We start from the raw sequence: 17,748 nt of genomic DNA on the forward strand, positions 1-17,748 counted from the left end.
TTTCATAATCTCATAAATATAATAAGCCTTTGGGGATTTCCAACAAATAGATAATTCCATAGTAATCACATTACGTCACGAAGATTAAATCATCAATCATCGGTCAAACATATGGAACATTTTTTCGCATTAGTATGCAATGTTTTCCTCCAACTGCATCAACGGCGACCGTACGAAAGTGTTTGACCTTGAAAATGTTGACTGTCCTTTTCCAACGGCCAACCCTTGTGGTTAATCTGTGTTCCAGATTTACGCCCGTCAACCTCTCCAGGCTTCCAAAAAGTCCACGTTGACCACGGCTCACGTCAACTCGATCGACTTCACCTCTATAAACCCCCCGTGCTTCGACGAACACCGCAGCTTGCCGTCTCCGATCGACCCGTCCCATGAGTCACGGCCAGGAAGGAGGCGAGACGAAGTACAAGGGCGTGCGCCGCCGGAGATGGGGCAAGTGGGTGTCGGAGATCCGCGTGCCGGGGACGGGCGACCGCCTGTGGCTCGGCTCCTACGCCACCCCGGAGGCCGCGGCGGTGGCCCACGACACCGCCGTCTTCTTCCTCAGAGGCCCGAGCCATGCCGGCCGCCTCAACTTCCCCGACCGCGCCATGGTGCTGACGTGGGCCTGCTTGTCGCCGCCGTCGGTGCAACGCGCCGCGTCCGAGTCGGGGATGGCGGTCGACGCGAGGATGCAGGAAGCCGCCTGGCGCGAGGAGCGGCGGCATCCGCCATCGTCGGATGTCAGCTGTGAGAGGGTCAGCCGGAGAGAGGCGGGAGACAGTGACGTGTCCATGGGGAGTGAGTTGTACGGAGATATAAGCGTGGATGATATGGAGATATGGGTGTAATATTCATGCATTAGCTGAAGGAAGAGACCGATCATGTCAATGAGTGTCCTCCTTCACGAATCGAGCAAATCATTGACTGATTCATCCCTGTTTACTTCTTTCATGCCTTACTGTTCTCTCTCTTCTTTCTGTCCACTGGAGAAGGGATGACGATTGGTGGTCTGATGGCAAGAAGACTTGAGAAGTAGGAGGTCCAGTTTGAGGGCAGTAGTTATTGCGTGTTATCTGAATCATGAAAAGTAAACGGAATAGAAAGGTGATAGAGGAAGGAAGGTTTAGTACTGACTGGGTTGAGGTCATCTCCCAGTTTGGTCCAGCCGTCAGTTCATTCATGTTGGATACTTGCAAACCTTTTCCAAGTCAACTCGTTTCTCTGCAACGCGGTCGGTGAGTTCTTGTTGCTTTAGAGAGAGAGAGGATGGGGAAGACTAACTTGTTTTGGTCAAACGATCAAAAAGGAATCCTAGGGTTTTTTTCTTGACCTGTTCAAAATGCAATTCTAAGCATCTATGCAAACCATTAGTCCAATTCACTTGGAACAGTCAATCTGTCACATTCTCAACCCATGAAAGGTCTTCTCTCGATCACCATTCTTCACATCGTATATTTATGACTATCAACACTGGATTTACGGCTATCACAGACTCAAACCTATTTATGAAAGATATCAGACCGAATTATTTTAAAGATGATACAGTTAGATTGGTTTAATATGATTTTGAAGTATTGACGTGATATGATTAACCAAATAATGACACGATTTGACCCAACTCGAGTCTTATTCTCAACACACACAAGTCAAATAGGTAACGTAAGAGATTCAAACCTATTTATCAAAGATATCATACTGAATTCTTTTAAAGATGATACAGTTGGATTGGATTAATCGAATAATGACATAATTTGGCCCATTTATGAGAAATAATCAACATTCTTCAATCATATATTTTTATCTACAAAAAAAGAGAGTATATTACACTATATTGAGTTAACCCTATTTCTGAGTTTTCCTTAGCTAATATTAGCTTAAATTTAGGTTAAATCAGTATAACATTTGAAAATTAGAATCAAATCACTCTCATATGGATAACAAAGCATATACAAACCAGCACAGATGCATTACCAAACACATCATGTCAAAATTATCTAAACATGCATTTTGATGGAGTAAATAATAATACTTGAGATGCACATAAAAAAAAATGATATGTCAAAGCTTTGCCAAATAATTTGAATATTAATTATAATGATTAGTTCAAGATAAATCCAAATATTGCATATATGAAGAAGAATACTTTTCTTTAAAACATTAAAGTAATAAATTGATCACAAATATGTTCCCTTCTTCCTACTCCATCCTCTCCTGACTATCTCCCCACCACTCTCATAAGTTTCTTCCTCCTAATTTGTAGTACAGTTTGAGTGTCTTAATTAACTTGGTTAGTAAAAATTTTGATAGTTTATCGTAAAGTCTCATGCTCAAATCTTACATCTATCATTTATCTTTTATAAATAAATTAATTTAGCTAGTAAAGACTTTAATAGTTTATCGTAATGTCTTGAGCTCGAATATTGTCTTCGTCATTTATTCGTTAAAAAATATAAATTATAAACTTAATAGATAAAGTTTATTAAAGACAAATCTATAATAGCAATATTAACTAGCTTCTAGTATATTTAAGAAAGATATCAATTGACTTAATTAGTAAAAATTTTGACGGATGATCATAAACTTTTGTACTTAAATCACACTTCCTCTAGAAATATTATATAGAAAACTATAGGGCGATTTTTTGGTATTTTGGATATTTCCGAAATGATGCCGTCTATTCAGATATTTCTGTAATATTTATCCAAATTATCAGCCGATTCGATAAGATGTTTGTAAAGTGATAGTACATTTTTGTCATATTGAGAGGTAAAGACCCCATTGCTCAAGTCTCCAAAGTCAAAATTACAAGCAGTATAGTATTTTAAGACGAATATTACCATAGAAAACCAAAAGTGGTTGTGGCGTTTATCTTATTTGGAAATTACCAATTCAGTTCAAATCCATTGTATATACATATTTCGCTAAATATAAAAATAATTATTATATTAACCGACAATAAAAACATATATTAATCATAATTAGCTATACATAATATTAAAACATAGAAAAAACCACCGATATGTAATATTAATCACATGAATATTCATGTTATTATATAAGTGTAGATTAACAATCTAATCAACATGTGGTCGTGCCGGAGTGGTTATCGGGCATGACTAGAAATCATGTGGGCTCTGCCCGCGCAGGTTCGAATCCTGCCGACCACGAGTGTTTTTAACGCGACCTCAGTACTCCCATCTTGTCCGCCCATTTTCCATCGGACGGCCAGCTGGGACATCATTTATTTACTCGAGTTGGACCCGATTAAAGATAACCAAACCCGGTTCAAAGTTTAAACCCTCCTCCTCCACCCAATCGCCCACACACTTTTTCCCCACCGACCTCATCGCTCTCCCCATCTCGACCGCCGATTATCCATCGGACGGGCCTGCTTCACTGCTCGCCTCGTGGGTGACACTCTCATCCTGAGGACATAAGAGTCATTTGAGAAATGCGATTCTCCATTAACACATTACAGAAAGAATACAGGGAAAAAGATGAGGTTCGTGCAAGAGCCTCGAGACTGCCCCCTCTCGTTCGGTGGATTCTCCGCGTGGGGTTCTCGCCTTCGCCCAACCCGCCCTAAAGGTTTCGGTGAGCTCTTCCCTGATCTCGGGAGTCCGATTGGATCGTGGACTCAATTTGGATTTTGTTTTGACTTTGGCGAGGAATGATGGATTTCTGCGTCTCCGATCGATTGTTTCATGCAATACGAGAGTGGGGGAAATAGTCCTGGTTTTGTGGAGGTCTTTGGGGTTCTTAGAGCAGAGGAGTCAAGGAGATATAGAGTTTTTCTTTAGTCGGTATCTGGATAAAGGAGGGTGAATGATGAAGAAGAATAAGTTGAACAAGGAGGAGATAGCGGAGGACTACTGCTTCACATGCAAGGATGGAGGGCACCTGCGGGTCTGCGATTTCAAGTGAGCTCGATCTCGTTTCTCTTCTTTTTCCTACTTTCACACTCATCAATGGTGGCTTATTTTATTGCTGTATGTCAACTTGTTGTGGGGATTTCATTCTTATTTTTCCCTTTTTGACTCTCGTTGTGGTATTTCAGGTGTCAACGTTTCATTGATAGCATAATTATCTCTTCTCCATATATTCTCCTATGTGATCCATATATTTGCTTGATCGAGTATTATACTAAACTCGGCAGCCTGTTCGTTATTTATTAGCCCTTGTTCGATAGGTCCCGTCCATATGGTGCTAAATTGATGACTTGCACCAATGCACAGTGAAATTTTAAACAGATCTTTACCATTATCAAATTGGTTTCTATAAGGGCTTGTGCTGCTTTATCCTTGTTGTTCACGAGAGATCAACTGCTAATGAAATATCTGAAGCTTTTTCTATTCAATTTTTAATTTTTTTAATAATAAATTCTGGATAAATACTCATCTGTAAGTATCACAGAAATTTATATGTTACGAACTATGGACGGTCATTTTCAACATGATCCCTTTAATAAAAGAGTTGCTTGGTGCAGGAGGCTACCACCAATAAGGTGTTTGGGAGGGTCTCCTGTAACTATTTCCATGACTCACCTTAGTTACCTTGGTTACAAAGGTGCAACTTAATTATGACATTGAGTTGTACCCTTAAAAATTAACCTATTGAATACTTGTCTATAATTGAATGGGCATTAAAATTGAAGGTAATTCTTCAGCTTGGTCAATTGCTAAAGTTTTATTACTACTCTGTTTATAGCTTTTTCTTGGTTGCTTCACAGTCTTGTTTCAATTTGTTGTGTGACATATATCTAGCATGTTGATGTTTCCATTGAGTCAAAATGTTGTTAATTTGGAGCTTAGATTTTATATTATCCAAATTTAAATTGATCAGTGGAAGAGAAAGGACTTTAGTTCAGCAGGAGGGCACTGTGAGTATTGCAGGGCTAACCCCATTATGTTCTCATTGTTGCATAATCACATGAAGATGGTATTTTGATTATAATATCCTTCCATATATGTACAAAAAGTGCATGGTAGTACTCTCATTTACTAATACATCTTTAATCTAAAACCGACATCGTAAAAAATGGCTAACACAAAGAATAACACACCAAATACATGCTCAAGTCTAGTAAGTGAACCAGTTGTTGGGCATGTGGTAGTAAATAATGTCTCTATCTGTTGGTTCTACAAGTACAAACTGTTAATTAGTCATCTCTCGACAGAGGGATTAATTGTCACGACCTAGATTTATTTTCTTTTCAGTCATAAATAAGCAAAATTCAAGGTTCTAATTAGTCTATGTTGTGTAGCTGCATGTGTGTCACTCCGCGTAGTTTAGACATTTGACATATACTAGTTGTCTGACTTGGCAACCATGAAGATTGGAAGCAGGTGATGACAATTCTGTTTTGGGTCATTCATATACTAAACAAATTCTATACTAAAGAATTTAGCTTTGAAGGATGAAGATCATCAATTCAGCAAGGTTTACTTGCAACAGTTAGCTAAGTTTTGGATTGTTCATAGATACATGTTAAAAGAAAAATCTGTATATCGGGGATGGTTAATATCACATTAAGCAAGTCTAATTACTACATTAAAATAAATATGCATTAGATAAGTCACTTTCTTCTAAACACATAATTGAATGACAGATTGTATTTGCGATTTTATAAAAAATCTTGGAGAAGACATACGGAAAAAGTCTAAAAGCAATACTTTCTTAGGCTCACTGGAATTTTTTTTTCTTTTGAGACCATACTGAAGAGATGGTAGGACAATCCAAAACCTGCAATGTGGAAACAGGTAATCTGAAATCCATGTAAACTAAGACCATTCAATACCATACTTCTTTTGTAGAGTGCATGAGTCTGACTCCCGACAGTATAATCTTAGTGGCCACATTTTTTACATTGGCCATTTGTTTATATCCTAATACATAAATCTCATGCTGCTTCAATATTGTGGTTTATTTAGTTGATAGCTTTCTTATCAAACTTCTTTGGTTGGTCATTGGTACTTATTGATAAAATCATGCAGTTACATTATTTCTTCATCTTGAAAAACTTTGTTAACAGTAGATATTGCATTTTTATGATAATTAATGTCAGTATTGGCATTCAGTCATCAAATAGATTTATCTTACTGTATTTCCTTTTTGTAGAACATACGAATGTTAATAGTTGAAGTTTATGATAAAAGATACTTGTTGAAAATGTTGTTGGTTTGGTGCATATAAATTGAAGCACGGAACCTTGAAGCTCCATAATCAGGGTCAGTTATTTGACCATTGCCATCCTCTTGAAGTGGACTGGTTATGTTACATTGATTGGATGCTTGCATCATGTGAGCAAATGCTTATTCATCAGATTGTTCATGCCCTTGATAGCTTGATACTGTTGTCAGATTAGGGGAGTTCAAACCTGAAACCTATATTAAGGGATGTTTTATTGATATTTCTTTGTCACCAAGCCATATTGATCATCTGCTGTCCACTCAAACATAACATTATCTGCTTTAAATACCATGTTTGATGCACTCAATTATTATAACAAGTCTTATACTGCCTCTTTAGATCTTTTCAGGTAGATTTGTTTAGGATTGTCTAAATGTTTTTCACAAATGCTTTGTCCCATGGAACCTATATGTCTCGTATATATTTGATGTCTGTATGTGTTAGTGCTTAGTGGTACCTATATTTGTCTCCTATAACTTATATGATTTACTTCAGCTGTCATGTCAGCATCAATTACTAATGCTTTTTGTTTGGTGTATTCTTCCATTTCTTTATGTAGATTCACTGTCCAAAATTAACAACCCCCAACAAGTTACTCCGAGTATGCTCTTTTGTCTAATTATGTATCTGAATGATATCTTTTTCAATTATGGACTGATTAATTGGCATTGGTTGGTCCTAGTGACACTATTTAAGATCCTCTTGAGTCATACATTTTGCTGTTGAGGCTTGTTATCGAGATAACTGGTACTGGAACCTAACCAATAAAGTGTATTATGTCAGATCAGCATCCTCTATCTATCTGTATAATTGTATATCAATGTTTCTCTGGCACTACAGGCACCTGCATGATCTACCTTTTTTGTTGAACTTTGGTTGATGTTTGGACCATTGTAATATTCATTTGATCTAGTGGTTGTGTTCTCGAAAATGTGAAAGGAGTAGGTTCAGGAGATTTATGCTGGAATACACAATGCTAAATCATGCAATTTTCCTTCTAGGAATTGTCTTAAAGCTTACCATCCTCAATGTGTGGGTAAGGATCCCTCATTCATGGAGAGTGATGAACGTTGGACCTGTGGTAAATGCCTTGAACTCAGTTCTTTCCTACATCTTTTGGTTAAATTGCAGTATCATTGTTTTTTCTGCTGTTTGGTGTAACATGTTTACTCCATTTAATTTCTGGTTGTGGCAAACAGCATATGGTATAATTCTTCAGCAGTTGTTACATTGTGAAAGTATTCCAGAATATAATTTAGCAGTGAATAAGCCTATGAAACCTTCTAGCTGATGAGTAGTCCCCAGTCTCCATATTGTGTGACTGATTGTGTAGAATAGGGAAAACTGTAGGTTTCATGTTAAGTTTGATAGAAAGAAAATTTTCCTTGATAGATCATTTAATGCTGTATTCTGGACTCTCTCTAACCAAGCTTTGGTAGCAAGCCTTTGATAAACCAGCAATAAGATCTGTTTTTCGGAGTTACTCTGAATGAAGATTGTGATATGGTGATTCCATGCCATTCTTTCTCTTTGGTTTGACATGATTTGTTGACCTGATGTACCTGACAGGTTGGCATTCTTGCTTTATCTGCCAAAAGGCATCAGCTCTCCAATGTTACTGCTGCCCGAACTCTGTGTGCTACTCATGCATAAAGGAAGCTGAGTTTGTGCAAGTCAAGAAAAGAACAAAGGGCTTCTGCAACAATTGCTTAAAGCTAGCAATTTTAATAGAAGAGAATATAGATGTTGATTCAGATGGGGTATCCTCTGCATAAATCTTCATTAATTATTACAGATTCCTTTGGCATTAAACTTTATGCTTCTGCACCCTTAATTGATTTCTGGGATGATCTTCAATGTTAGCAACTTTTAAAATTTGTATAGCTTTCAGCATTAGTTGTGAACATTTTATTGCAGCACTCAAGTGAAATCTTTCATGTTATGTAAAGGAACTCTGGACAGTTTGATTGATTTGTAGTATATGTCTCTTTTCATTTGACAGATTTTCCTATGTTCCTATCCAATTGAAGTCGAATTTTTCTTATTTCCAGGGAAAGGTGGACTTCAGAGATACTGAGACATATGAGTTTTTGTTCAAGGATTATTGGGAAATAATAAAGGATCAGGAAGGACTGACATTGATTGATCTTCAGGCAGCGAATGCTCTTCTTAAAAGAGGTGAAAATTACAAGGGTGGATCAGATTCTGACAAACTTGAGGAAGAGGATGTCGAATCTGAAGGTGATGATTTGGAAATAAATTCTGACGATGGGTTGTCATTTCTTGAGGATTTGAAAGGGCGATGTGGTAGAATGAAGAAACCAATTAAGAGGTCCAGGTCAAAGAAAAAAGTGTTTATTAGTTGGGGTTCAGTGGAGCTGATAAACTTCCTTATATCTGTTGGTAGAGACACAAATGAACCACTTACACTGTTGGATGCATGTGAAATAATAAAGGACTACATTGATAGAAACAACCTTCATGATCCAGATAGTAAAAAGAAAAAAAATGTAATATGTGATGAGAGACTGTATGCTTTATTCAGAAAAAGGAAAGTAAAGTTTCATAAGATAGAGAGTTTGTTGGAGAGTCACTTTGCCACAAATGATGATTCAGATGAAGAAATTTCTTTTAGCTCAGAAGATGGTGACACATTTGGAAGACGAAAGAAGCAAAACACAGGATATGATGAACATAAATTACAGCCAAAGGAATATAAGGAAGATATTTCTGCAGCACCTAAAAGTTGTTATGCCTCCATAGTTAGGAAAAACATAAATTCGGTGTACTTGAAGAGATCTTTAATTATGGAATTTCTTAAAAGTCCTGATACTTTTGAAGAAAAAGTTACTGGCTGCTTTGTGAGGGTGAAGGTAGATCCTGAAGATTTCTACTTTGTTCCAGAAAAGAGGTACAAGCTAGGGCAGGTCACAGGTTTGATAGTGCTCTTGCATGTGTTCACAAAATTTTTAATCAAATTTACATCCAGTTTGAGAAAGGGTCACTTCTCATGACCTTGAAAATGGCATGTTGCAGCAATCAAGATGTGATTTGCTTCCTTAAAAAGAATAGATGATTGTTTCGTCTGTGGTGTTTGGACCTAAAAAAGGCATATATATCAATAGTATTGCCACTAGGCCATCTTGGCTTTAGTTTCCAAACCTAATAAAGGACAGTATTGATGTTTCTCTGGAAAACTTATCATTCAATTACTTTTTAACAGGTGTTAAGAAGGCTTTACAGACATACAAGGTAGGCACAATGTCCACAGATGTGGTTCTACATGTTTCCAATTATCATGCGGATGTTCAATTATTTTTTCTATCCGATGATGACTTTGATGAGGTATGCTCTGTGGTCGTTGAACACGTATTGTGCAAGAAATGTTGTTTCACTTTTTGGTTTTTGTAACCTGGATATTTATTTGTTAAAAGAAGAATGACATTTGCCTATAGATAGAATGTTTTATTTTTATAAAGTTTGCTAGGATGCTAGTTTCAAAATTCATATTCTTATATTAAACTACACTTATGGGTATCTATGCAAGTCCAGTGAAACTTTCCATATCTACGATTGTAGGATGAGTGTGAAGATCTTCTCCAGTTGGCCAATAAAGGCCTTTTCAAAAGACCCACTGTTGTAAGTTTTCTTTCCTAAATTATTTTTGTTGTGATAGAAAACCTTTGAGCCTAGATTTTTCTATTTTGTTCCTATCTTTCTGATAATTATTGTTTGTTACAATAAATAGGTGCCGTCAACTCCAACTATGGGTCGTTTTTTTGAAGAATTTCATAATTTCATTTCCTTGAATAATTTCAAATGTTTTATTGTAAATTTCGTAAGCTGTTGATGGAAATTTGGAGATATGAAGGTCACATTTTTTGTGGCGAACGAAACTTACATGTGTATGAAAAGCTTGTGAACAATAGGGCAAGAGATTGGCTAACATATGGGTTGACCATTGTCGGTTATATTGTCGCAAAAGTGAACATGGCGGGAGAATAGGAGATGCCATTTCTCTTGTTCACAAAATAAAATGAAGGATTGCCTTTGCAAATACCATTTCTGTGCTAGTCACTGGTTTGACTGGTATTGTGTCAGCACAAAAGGGAAAAAAAAAAGATTTCTTAGTTCCCCTTCCCATCTGGTGTCAGAGCCTTGAGGAACACTCTTTGTTGAGCACTTGAAAGTTGAAACACTGGCCGAATTGGACAAAATTTTGGGTGTAGAAGGTGAGCTGAAGAGGGGATATGGAGAGATAGTCAGGTAGAGGAAAATTTGTTCAATTTGGTATGTCAAGGGCCTTTTTGGGATGTTTCAACTGGTTTTAGTCGAGACTGATTGGTTTGTAATCAAACTGGTTGAAACTGTGAAATTTTGACCATGCATGGAACTGGGCGGTTTGCATGCAGATCAGAGTATAGAGAGTTCATGGCACTTGATATGGATATAGTTTCATGTCATGTTCTTCCTTGTTTAAGATATTAAGAAAAGAATGAAACCAAAGTTGCATTCTTTTATAAGAAAACATCTTGTGTTTTGCATTCTCATGTACGAGTCAGGAAAGGACAATATTTGAATGGAATATGGATTAGTTGAGCAAGGTGTAGAATAATTTGCTTGACCCACATTTCTTGTGCATGTATATAGCCTTCATGAATCGAAATGCATTCTGATTCAGTGGTTCCTGACAAAATATCTCTGAGGTTTTCATAGATCTTAAGTTTAATACAAGTGATTCTTCCTTTTTTCACAGAGCAACAGTGTGTTGAAAATTTATATTTGTTATTCCCATATATCATTATTTTCTTTTCCTTGAAAATTTATATTTGTTTTGCTCATAAAGTAGTTTTTATCTTATTCCTGTCTGTCTTCAGAGAGCTCAAAAGTGTATATTGTTGTAATTATGTTGTTATATGCTAAAATTTGTTGTTTTCGCAGGCAGAGCTTGAAAAGAAGATCAGAAGTGTTCATGCTGACATAATGAATCATGTATGTATATCTGTATTGTGTAAAATACAATAGTCAAATTTGTAATTTTTGGTTCCTATTATTTCTTGTTGAATAAATAAGTGATGCTGGCAATAGATAAAATGGGATTGGCTCTTGGCCCATTGCATGTTACTATTTGATACCACCATAGTTCTTTTATGCAAGGGAACAGATGTAGGAAATATTTACATATCACAAGATCTCTAGTTCATTTCTTGCCTAATCTGCTAATTATCTTTTATTTTATTCTTATGAGGCTGATTAAATATTTCATTTTACAGTGGATTGATAAGGAAGTTTTGAAGTTACAAAAACTGATAGATCGAGCTAATGAGAAAGGATGGCGCAGAGAATATCCTTAGATTTAGGATAAAAAACATGGATGCATGCTTACCATGTATAACATAACATGCATTCAATTATTTTCTTTTTAATAACTAGAAAACTTCATTTGACATTATTTAACCCTTGACCTTTTCTGGCTTCTACACTTTTTGCTTATATTGATGAAAGAGAAAAACTTCGTACATCTGAAGAGCGAAAGCGGCTTCTTCAAGAGATTCCAACAGTGGTTGCTGATATATCTCAAACTAAGGTGAAGAATACCAATGGTCCACCTATTTCTTCAGGTTGGCTGCTTTCACATGGGCTTAAGTTACACATTATTTAAGCAAAGTATATGCATCTTCTTCTGGTTAAATTATGCATATTATCAGGGTCTGTCGTACCGAGCCGTACCGCCTGGTATGGGCGGTATGTACCGGTCCAACAGGGTTTCGATACGCAGACCGACTGTAGCACTGTAGCAGTTTACTGTAGCACTACAGCAGTACTACAGTACTCGATACACCCAGGTGTACCGAGCGGTACACTTGGGTGTACTGCTCGGTATACCGTACCGTACCGGTACCGAGCCCAGGTCGAAATACCGGTACGGTACGGTATTGCGAACCTTGCATGTTATTATTGTAAATTGGTGGTACAATTTACAATATCTGTTGAGAGTTATAATAGTTATAATACGTATAATACCCATATAGTATGGGTGGCAGTTTGGTGGTGGCATATCTGTTGAGAGTTATAATAGTTGCCTTTTGCTTCTAAAAACTTTCGTCTGTATTATACTTTATCTTGAGCAACCATTACAGTCCTATAACCTTTTTTGTTTAGGCAGGTTTATTAACTCCTAGGTTTCATTTCTTTTGATTCATCATTTTCAAGTGTTTCTTCAAAGTTTGTTGGATCTGAAATGAACAAAGTAAATGTTAATCATAAATTTTTACTAAAGATCTATTTTATTTTTTTGATGGAGTTTCATCTACGGAATTATCAGAGGCTGATGGTGAATTTGTTGGCAGATGATGAATTTGTTGGATCTGGAATTTGAATGTGTTTTCACCTTCACTATTCTCCTAATTCCAACTTGAAATTTTTGTTAATAATAAATTTATCATTAAGGGTATTATATAACCGATATGTTTTAGATTACAAAGAATAACCAATTATTTTGTATTTTTCAGGTTTTTTATCGAGTTTATAACGATTTTGTGAATCTACCAAAGCATAAATAATACATTAAAAAAATTTTAAATGGTTTACCCTTGACTTCATATCATACAAAGCTTCACAAGGAGTTTAATTTAGAATAGCCCATATGGGTAAAATGTTGAATGTACAACAAGTAAACAACTTGTAAGCCCAAAATTGATTTGGAAGTTACATGCTGTTAAGCAAGTTTCTTGTCATTTCAACAGCCATTTGATTCTTGTATTTGGCGACACCATTTTGCTTCTATGTATATGTTTCTATCAATTCCTTAAAATGTCATTTTCTTCTCAGAAAGCATTAAATTCATTAGATAAAAATTCATCATCTTTGGCTATTTGAAATGTCTTTCTGCAACTACCACTTTGACATTTCACAAATTCCTTGAATTTTCTTAAATTATCAAAGGTTTCAAATTTGTATTTTAGAAAATATACCAACTCATGTGATTATAATAATAATTAAATAATAGAAAATATCAACTTTTGCCAAAAGATTTTATGTTCATAGGTCCACATAGCTCAACATGAACTAATTCGAGACAATGAGTTGTGCTTTTTCAATAGGAAATGATTTCTTTGTTTATTTGTCATACATCATGTACATTAATTTTAGGCAATCTAAAAAGGCAAAAATAATTTTTTTTTGACCTGAAAACTTTTAGCCCAAGTCTATATCTTAAATGACATAAATTAGACTCATTTTTTTTGACTTGCACATGCTATTTTCAACATTTGAAACATCAAGCAAAAAATCTTGTTTTGAGTCATACAAACATTTATTATAATTAAACCAAATATTTTTTTTTTTTTGTTTGATAGTGTATGAATCGTTGTCAAATGTAACTGCATATCCATCATTCCTTAATTGTCGCACACTTGGCATAGCCACAAGTTACGTGACAAGTTAGAAACAAAGAAAACATTGCCAAGATGCTTTACCTTACCTTGACTAGTTTTCACCTCAACTATTTTTTTCTCTTTGACTTGGATTTGCTCATTATCACAAAGTCTAACTCTCTACTCTAAACAATGCCTAACAAATGATTAGAATATCCATTATTCAAAAATCAAATATTATTTGTGACATTATTAACTTGCAAGTGAGTCATGAACAACTTGCTATATTCTTTATTTTCTTTCACGTATGTTTTATCTTTTCCAATAATATGCCTTTATGTGACTAAACTTTGTGCAATAGTAACGTTGAATTTCACTCTTATAATTTCCTAATAATCCTTGAACAAAAACTCATACGTTTCAGTATCTCTGAAGTCCATCTTTCCTTGGAAATAAGAAAACTTTGACTTAAATTGGATAGGAACATATGAATATCTGTCAAATGAAAAGAGACATCATAAGCAACAAACCAATCAAACTGTCCAGAGTTCCTTTACATAACATGAAGAACATTTCACATGACTGCTGCAACAAAATGTTCACAACTAATGCTGAAAGCTATGCAAACTTTGACTACTTTTGATTACTTTTGTTCATCATATCCGTCAAAGTAACCTCTTCCTCTTCCATTTCCTGTGCACAAAATCCTGATCTTTTGAAGTGGAAGCCTGCCCTTGACCTGAAATGTCTTTTCCTCATTTTTTTTCAAGTAACCTTGCAACAAACCCATTAGTTCAAATGAAGAAGTGGTTTTTTTTTTGGCAACAATATGATCAAATTTCAGAGTCAAGTTTCTCAAAACTTTTGCAACAACAAGATGATCATGATGATGTTCATTGTAAGATTTCATTTTTCTAACAATTGAAGTCACTCGTGATGGAAAATCTTGAACCAATTTATTATTTTTCATGAACAAATTTAAATATCACGATGAAGGGTTTGAAATTTTACTGTAATAACCTTCGATGAATCTTGAATTTCATTTTGAAGTATCAACTAAACTTGCCTTGAGTAGTAGGTGAACAAACTATTAAATGAAGAAAAATAGCTTATTAGATTTTTTACATGGAACAACGTTTCTGTTCTCTACTAACTCCCAACGATTTTGAGACTTGAAATTTAAGAGTTGAATAGAGTTTTTATCTTAATACACCAAAACTCATAGCATTTTCCCAAGGTGTGGATAAGAGCTTGAGAAATGCTTATAGGTTTTCTATTAGATGTCATGATAATTTCCTAATTGTCCTGTTCAGCTTGAACTTGACTCTCATACCATAAATAATAGGGTTAGAAGAACAAGGAAACACAAAACAAAATATTGCAAGTGTTTGAAAGAGATGCTACTAAACAAGAACACTAGTATTACTGAAGCAATAAATAAAACTTAGAACAAATCCTCAATGCTTGTTTCATGTTTCCAGTGCTAGATACTATTTATAGTACCTAATACTTATTTATCTTGCCCATGAACTTAGACTCTATTAGTTATAGGAACTGACTCATCATTGTTACACTACAAGGATCATGAGGTCTTAACTAAACCACTACATCATGTCAAGAGGAAAACTACCTAAGGTAGTGGTAGTTACCTTAGTATGTTAGCAGTAATTTCCCTCTTGACATGAAGAGGTAGTGTTGTCAAAGGCACTAAAAAGTGCCTAGGTTTGAAAAACACCCAAGGTGCTCGGTGGAGCAAAGCAAGGCGCTCACCAATATAACAATTATAAAAAAATACAATTAAGGATAAAAGCAATCGTTAAATAGAAATTACGTAATATATGAGTTTCATATAATTTTTTATTCAAAAGATTGCCACCAAAACAACAAATTACATAAGATTAACCATCTATAAAAGTATTAAAGAACTCGTGTTTTGTGTAACCATTGTTAAAGAACACAACCATTAACCATTATTAACAAGAGTTAACGAATAGTTAATATCATTGTTATTAACAATAAGTAACTATTAACAATAAGAGTTAACAACGAGACAAAAGATAAATAACAAGGCTATACTGACAGAGTGTCTTTGCTGCGACACACTTATCTGCATCGCGTTTTGTTGTCTTGTTGGCTTCTTTTGTTGTCTTGTCGGCTTGGGATTGGATCCGACACATCATATCCTTCATCTTTTGCATGAGCTATGTGACTTGGGCAACAAGATTTGGCGATGCTGTTGGAGTACTTTATTGCATCGCATTGTCATCTCTTTTCGTCGACGATTGGTGTTGAATCTCCAAATCCTGAAGTTCACTTGAATTTTATATTCGTGGTAACCATGCACAATTGAGGATCGACTCTCTGATACCACTTATTCTGTTTAGGGGAAGGATTTGGGGATCTTGATCCTTCCTCCGAGCGGATTTACACTTTGTGAGAGGATTGATAGAGATGGTGGAAGAAGAGAAAACTAAAAGGGAAAAATGATCTTGATTGCTTCTTGAAAAAAGAATATCTGATCATGTAATTACAAAAAGACTTCCTAAGTAACAAGCTTCGACTTCTTGAGCAATATCTCGGACTTCTAAATGGTTCTCTCTTGCTGTCACCTCTCTCTCAATTCGATGCTCCTATGGGGCTGCCAAACCATTTTATTTATAATTGTAGAGGGGGACGACTCTTACTAGAGAAGGATTCTCAATTGGAGTCCAACTCTTAGTCCCATGCAGGGGACTCTAGACTCATAATCAGTGAAGCCTTTTCAATTCGAGTGCAACTCCTAGTGATCCAGGAGGGATTGAATTGGATCTGATGCTGCTTGACCGAACTTGAGCCAGGGCCTGAATCTTTGGGCTGTGGCCGAACTTGGACTTCAGCTGGGTCGATCATCTTTGGTCGAAAACCATCTTCACCTGCTGCCTTTTATGAACATTTTGAACTTTCTGATTTCTCACCTCTTATTCTGATTTCTCAAATTATGTTTTTCCTGCCATATGCTGTCCTTATAACACAGCTCTACAATAAAAGCACTCTGGTTCATTTATATGTTGCACAATGAAGCTGTTACTCATTGTTTTCCACTCTTTACATGAGAATATAATCTTTCTTCTATTGACCTGGTCTTTGTTGCAGAGTGCCAACTGCCAAAAGCTGCTGATGTCAATAATTCTGGCAGTGGTCATGTAATTGAAATCAAAGAAGACCATGGAGTTCAAGATTCTAAGATAACTGGCAATATGCGAATAGGCGACCACGTCGATGATGAAGACAAGACGTGGCATTATGTTGACCCTTCTGGCAATGAACAAGGACCATTTGACATGGTATCTCTAAGGTATTGGATGAGAGAAGGCTTTTTCGATGAAGATTTTAAGGTCTGGAAAACAGGCCAGTCAAGAGAAGATGCCATTTTGTTGACAGATGCACTCCGTCTATATCAATAGTATCTCCAAATTTCTCTATGTGCAATTTATTAAAGGAAGATGGAGACTCTGCTTGGCCCAATTGTTTTATAGATTTCTACATCTATACCCAACTACATTTGTGAAAGGCAGGTGGAGATAGAAAGCTGCACATGTGTTTAGACCAATTTATTAAAGGCACTTGTGTTTACTGAAAGAAGTAGATTTTGCAGCTTGCAGCTGCTGTTGCTTTTGAGTCACTGCAGTATGCATAGGTCATCCTTTTAGATTGCAGTTCTTTCCAAGTCATGAGTTAATGGATTAGCAGTCAGAATTTGAACTTAAAGATTAATCAGGTGAGATTCAACTTTATCGAATGATTCATTGCATCCTAATATTGGTTTTGTAGATGAGTGCTTCATTGCAGTCTAAGCAACTGTTTGCAGAAAAGCTCCAGTAAAATGTGGAAGGCCATCTGGTAGCAGAGGTGATGATGTTTACAAGAATCTCACACGTGGAGTTAAGATTTCTAACACAAAATTTTCTTCATTTCAAGTGTTTTCACTAGAATAATTTCCCAAGCGTTTCAGCATGAAAATGAAGATTGTCATAATTTTGACAGAAGATGGAACGGTGTTTACTTTCTCATCATCATTCTCTTGTTGATTTGACTTGTGTCAAGTAAGAGCCTGTTCATGTGATTTTATTACTCAAATCATTTATCTTGATGCATTTGGATTTATTTCTTCAGGCTACTGGTCAAAGAAAACATGATACCGCCATAG

General features: G+C 35.9%; 2 protein-coding genes and 1 non-coding gene across 6 annotated transcripts; all 3 read left to right on the plus strand.

Moving 5' to 3' along the window:
- The first annotated feature begins 369 nt into the window (after window positions 1-369).
- Window positions 370-929, plus strand: LOC103979592 (ethylene-responsive transcription factor ERF019-like). Its single transcript, XM_009395764.3, has one exon. It carries the CDS (start codon window positions 387-389, stop codon window positions 843-845), a length of 459 nt encoding a protein of 152 aa, XP_009394039.2. The 5' UTR covers window positions 370-386; the 3' UTR covers window positions 846-929.
- A 2,153-nt stretch (window positions 930-3,082) lies between these two features.
- On the plus strand, window positions 3,083-3,164 carry TRNAS-AGA (transfer RNA serine (anticodon AGA)). The gene has a single exon. It is a non-coding gene; the product is annotated as a tRNA-Ser (tRNA).
- A 301-nt stretch (window positions 3,165-3,465) lies between these two features.
- On the plus strand, window positions 3,466-17,713 carry LOC135608006 (uncharacterized protein At5g08430-like). Of its 4 annotated transcripts, none has more exons than XR_010485357.1 (11): window positions 3,469-3,917; window positions 7,188-7,267; window positions 7,756-7,946; window positions 8,238-9,120; window positions 9,410-9,531; window positions 9,766-9,825; window positions 11,128-11,178; window positions 11,460-11,530; window positions 11,668-11,807; window positions 16,695-17,319; window positions 17,410-17,713. XR_010485357.1 is itself a non-coding variant. In XM_065100388.1 (11 exons), the coding sequence occupies exons 2-11, from the start codon at window positions 3,823-3,825 to the stop codon at window positions 17,003-17,005; spliced, it is 2,004 nt and encodes a 667-aa protein (XP_064956460.1). In that variant the 5' UTR covers window positions 3,473-3,591; window positions 3,666-3,822; the 3' UTR covers window positions 17,006-17,340. The 4 variants fall into 4 exon arrangements, 3 of the variants coding, with proteins under 3 accessions (XP_064956461.1, XP_064956459.1, XP_064956460.1); XM_065100388.1 differs by lacking the exon at window positions 17,410-17,713 and having other exon boundaries at window positions 3,473-3,591; window positions 3,666-3,917; window positions 16,695-17,340; XM_065100387.1 differs by lacking the exon at window positions 17,410-17,713 and having other exon boundaries at window positions 16,695-17,340.
- The last annotated feature ends 35 nt before the right edge of the window (window positions 17,714-17,748 follow it).

This window comes from Musa acuminata, chromosome BXJ2-3 (genome assembly GCF_036884655.1).
Source record: "Musa acuminata AAA Group cultivar baxijiao chromosome BXJ2-3, Cavendish_Baxijiao_AAA, whole genome shotgun sequence".
NCBI lineage: Eukaryota > Viridiplantae > Streptophyta > Magnoliopsida > Zingiberales > Musaceae > Musa > Musa acuminata.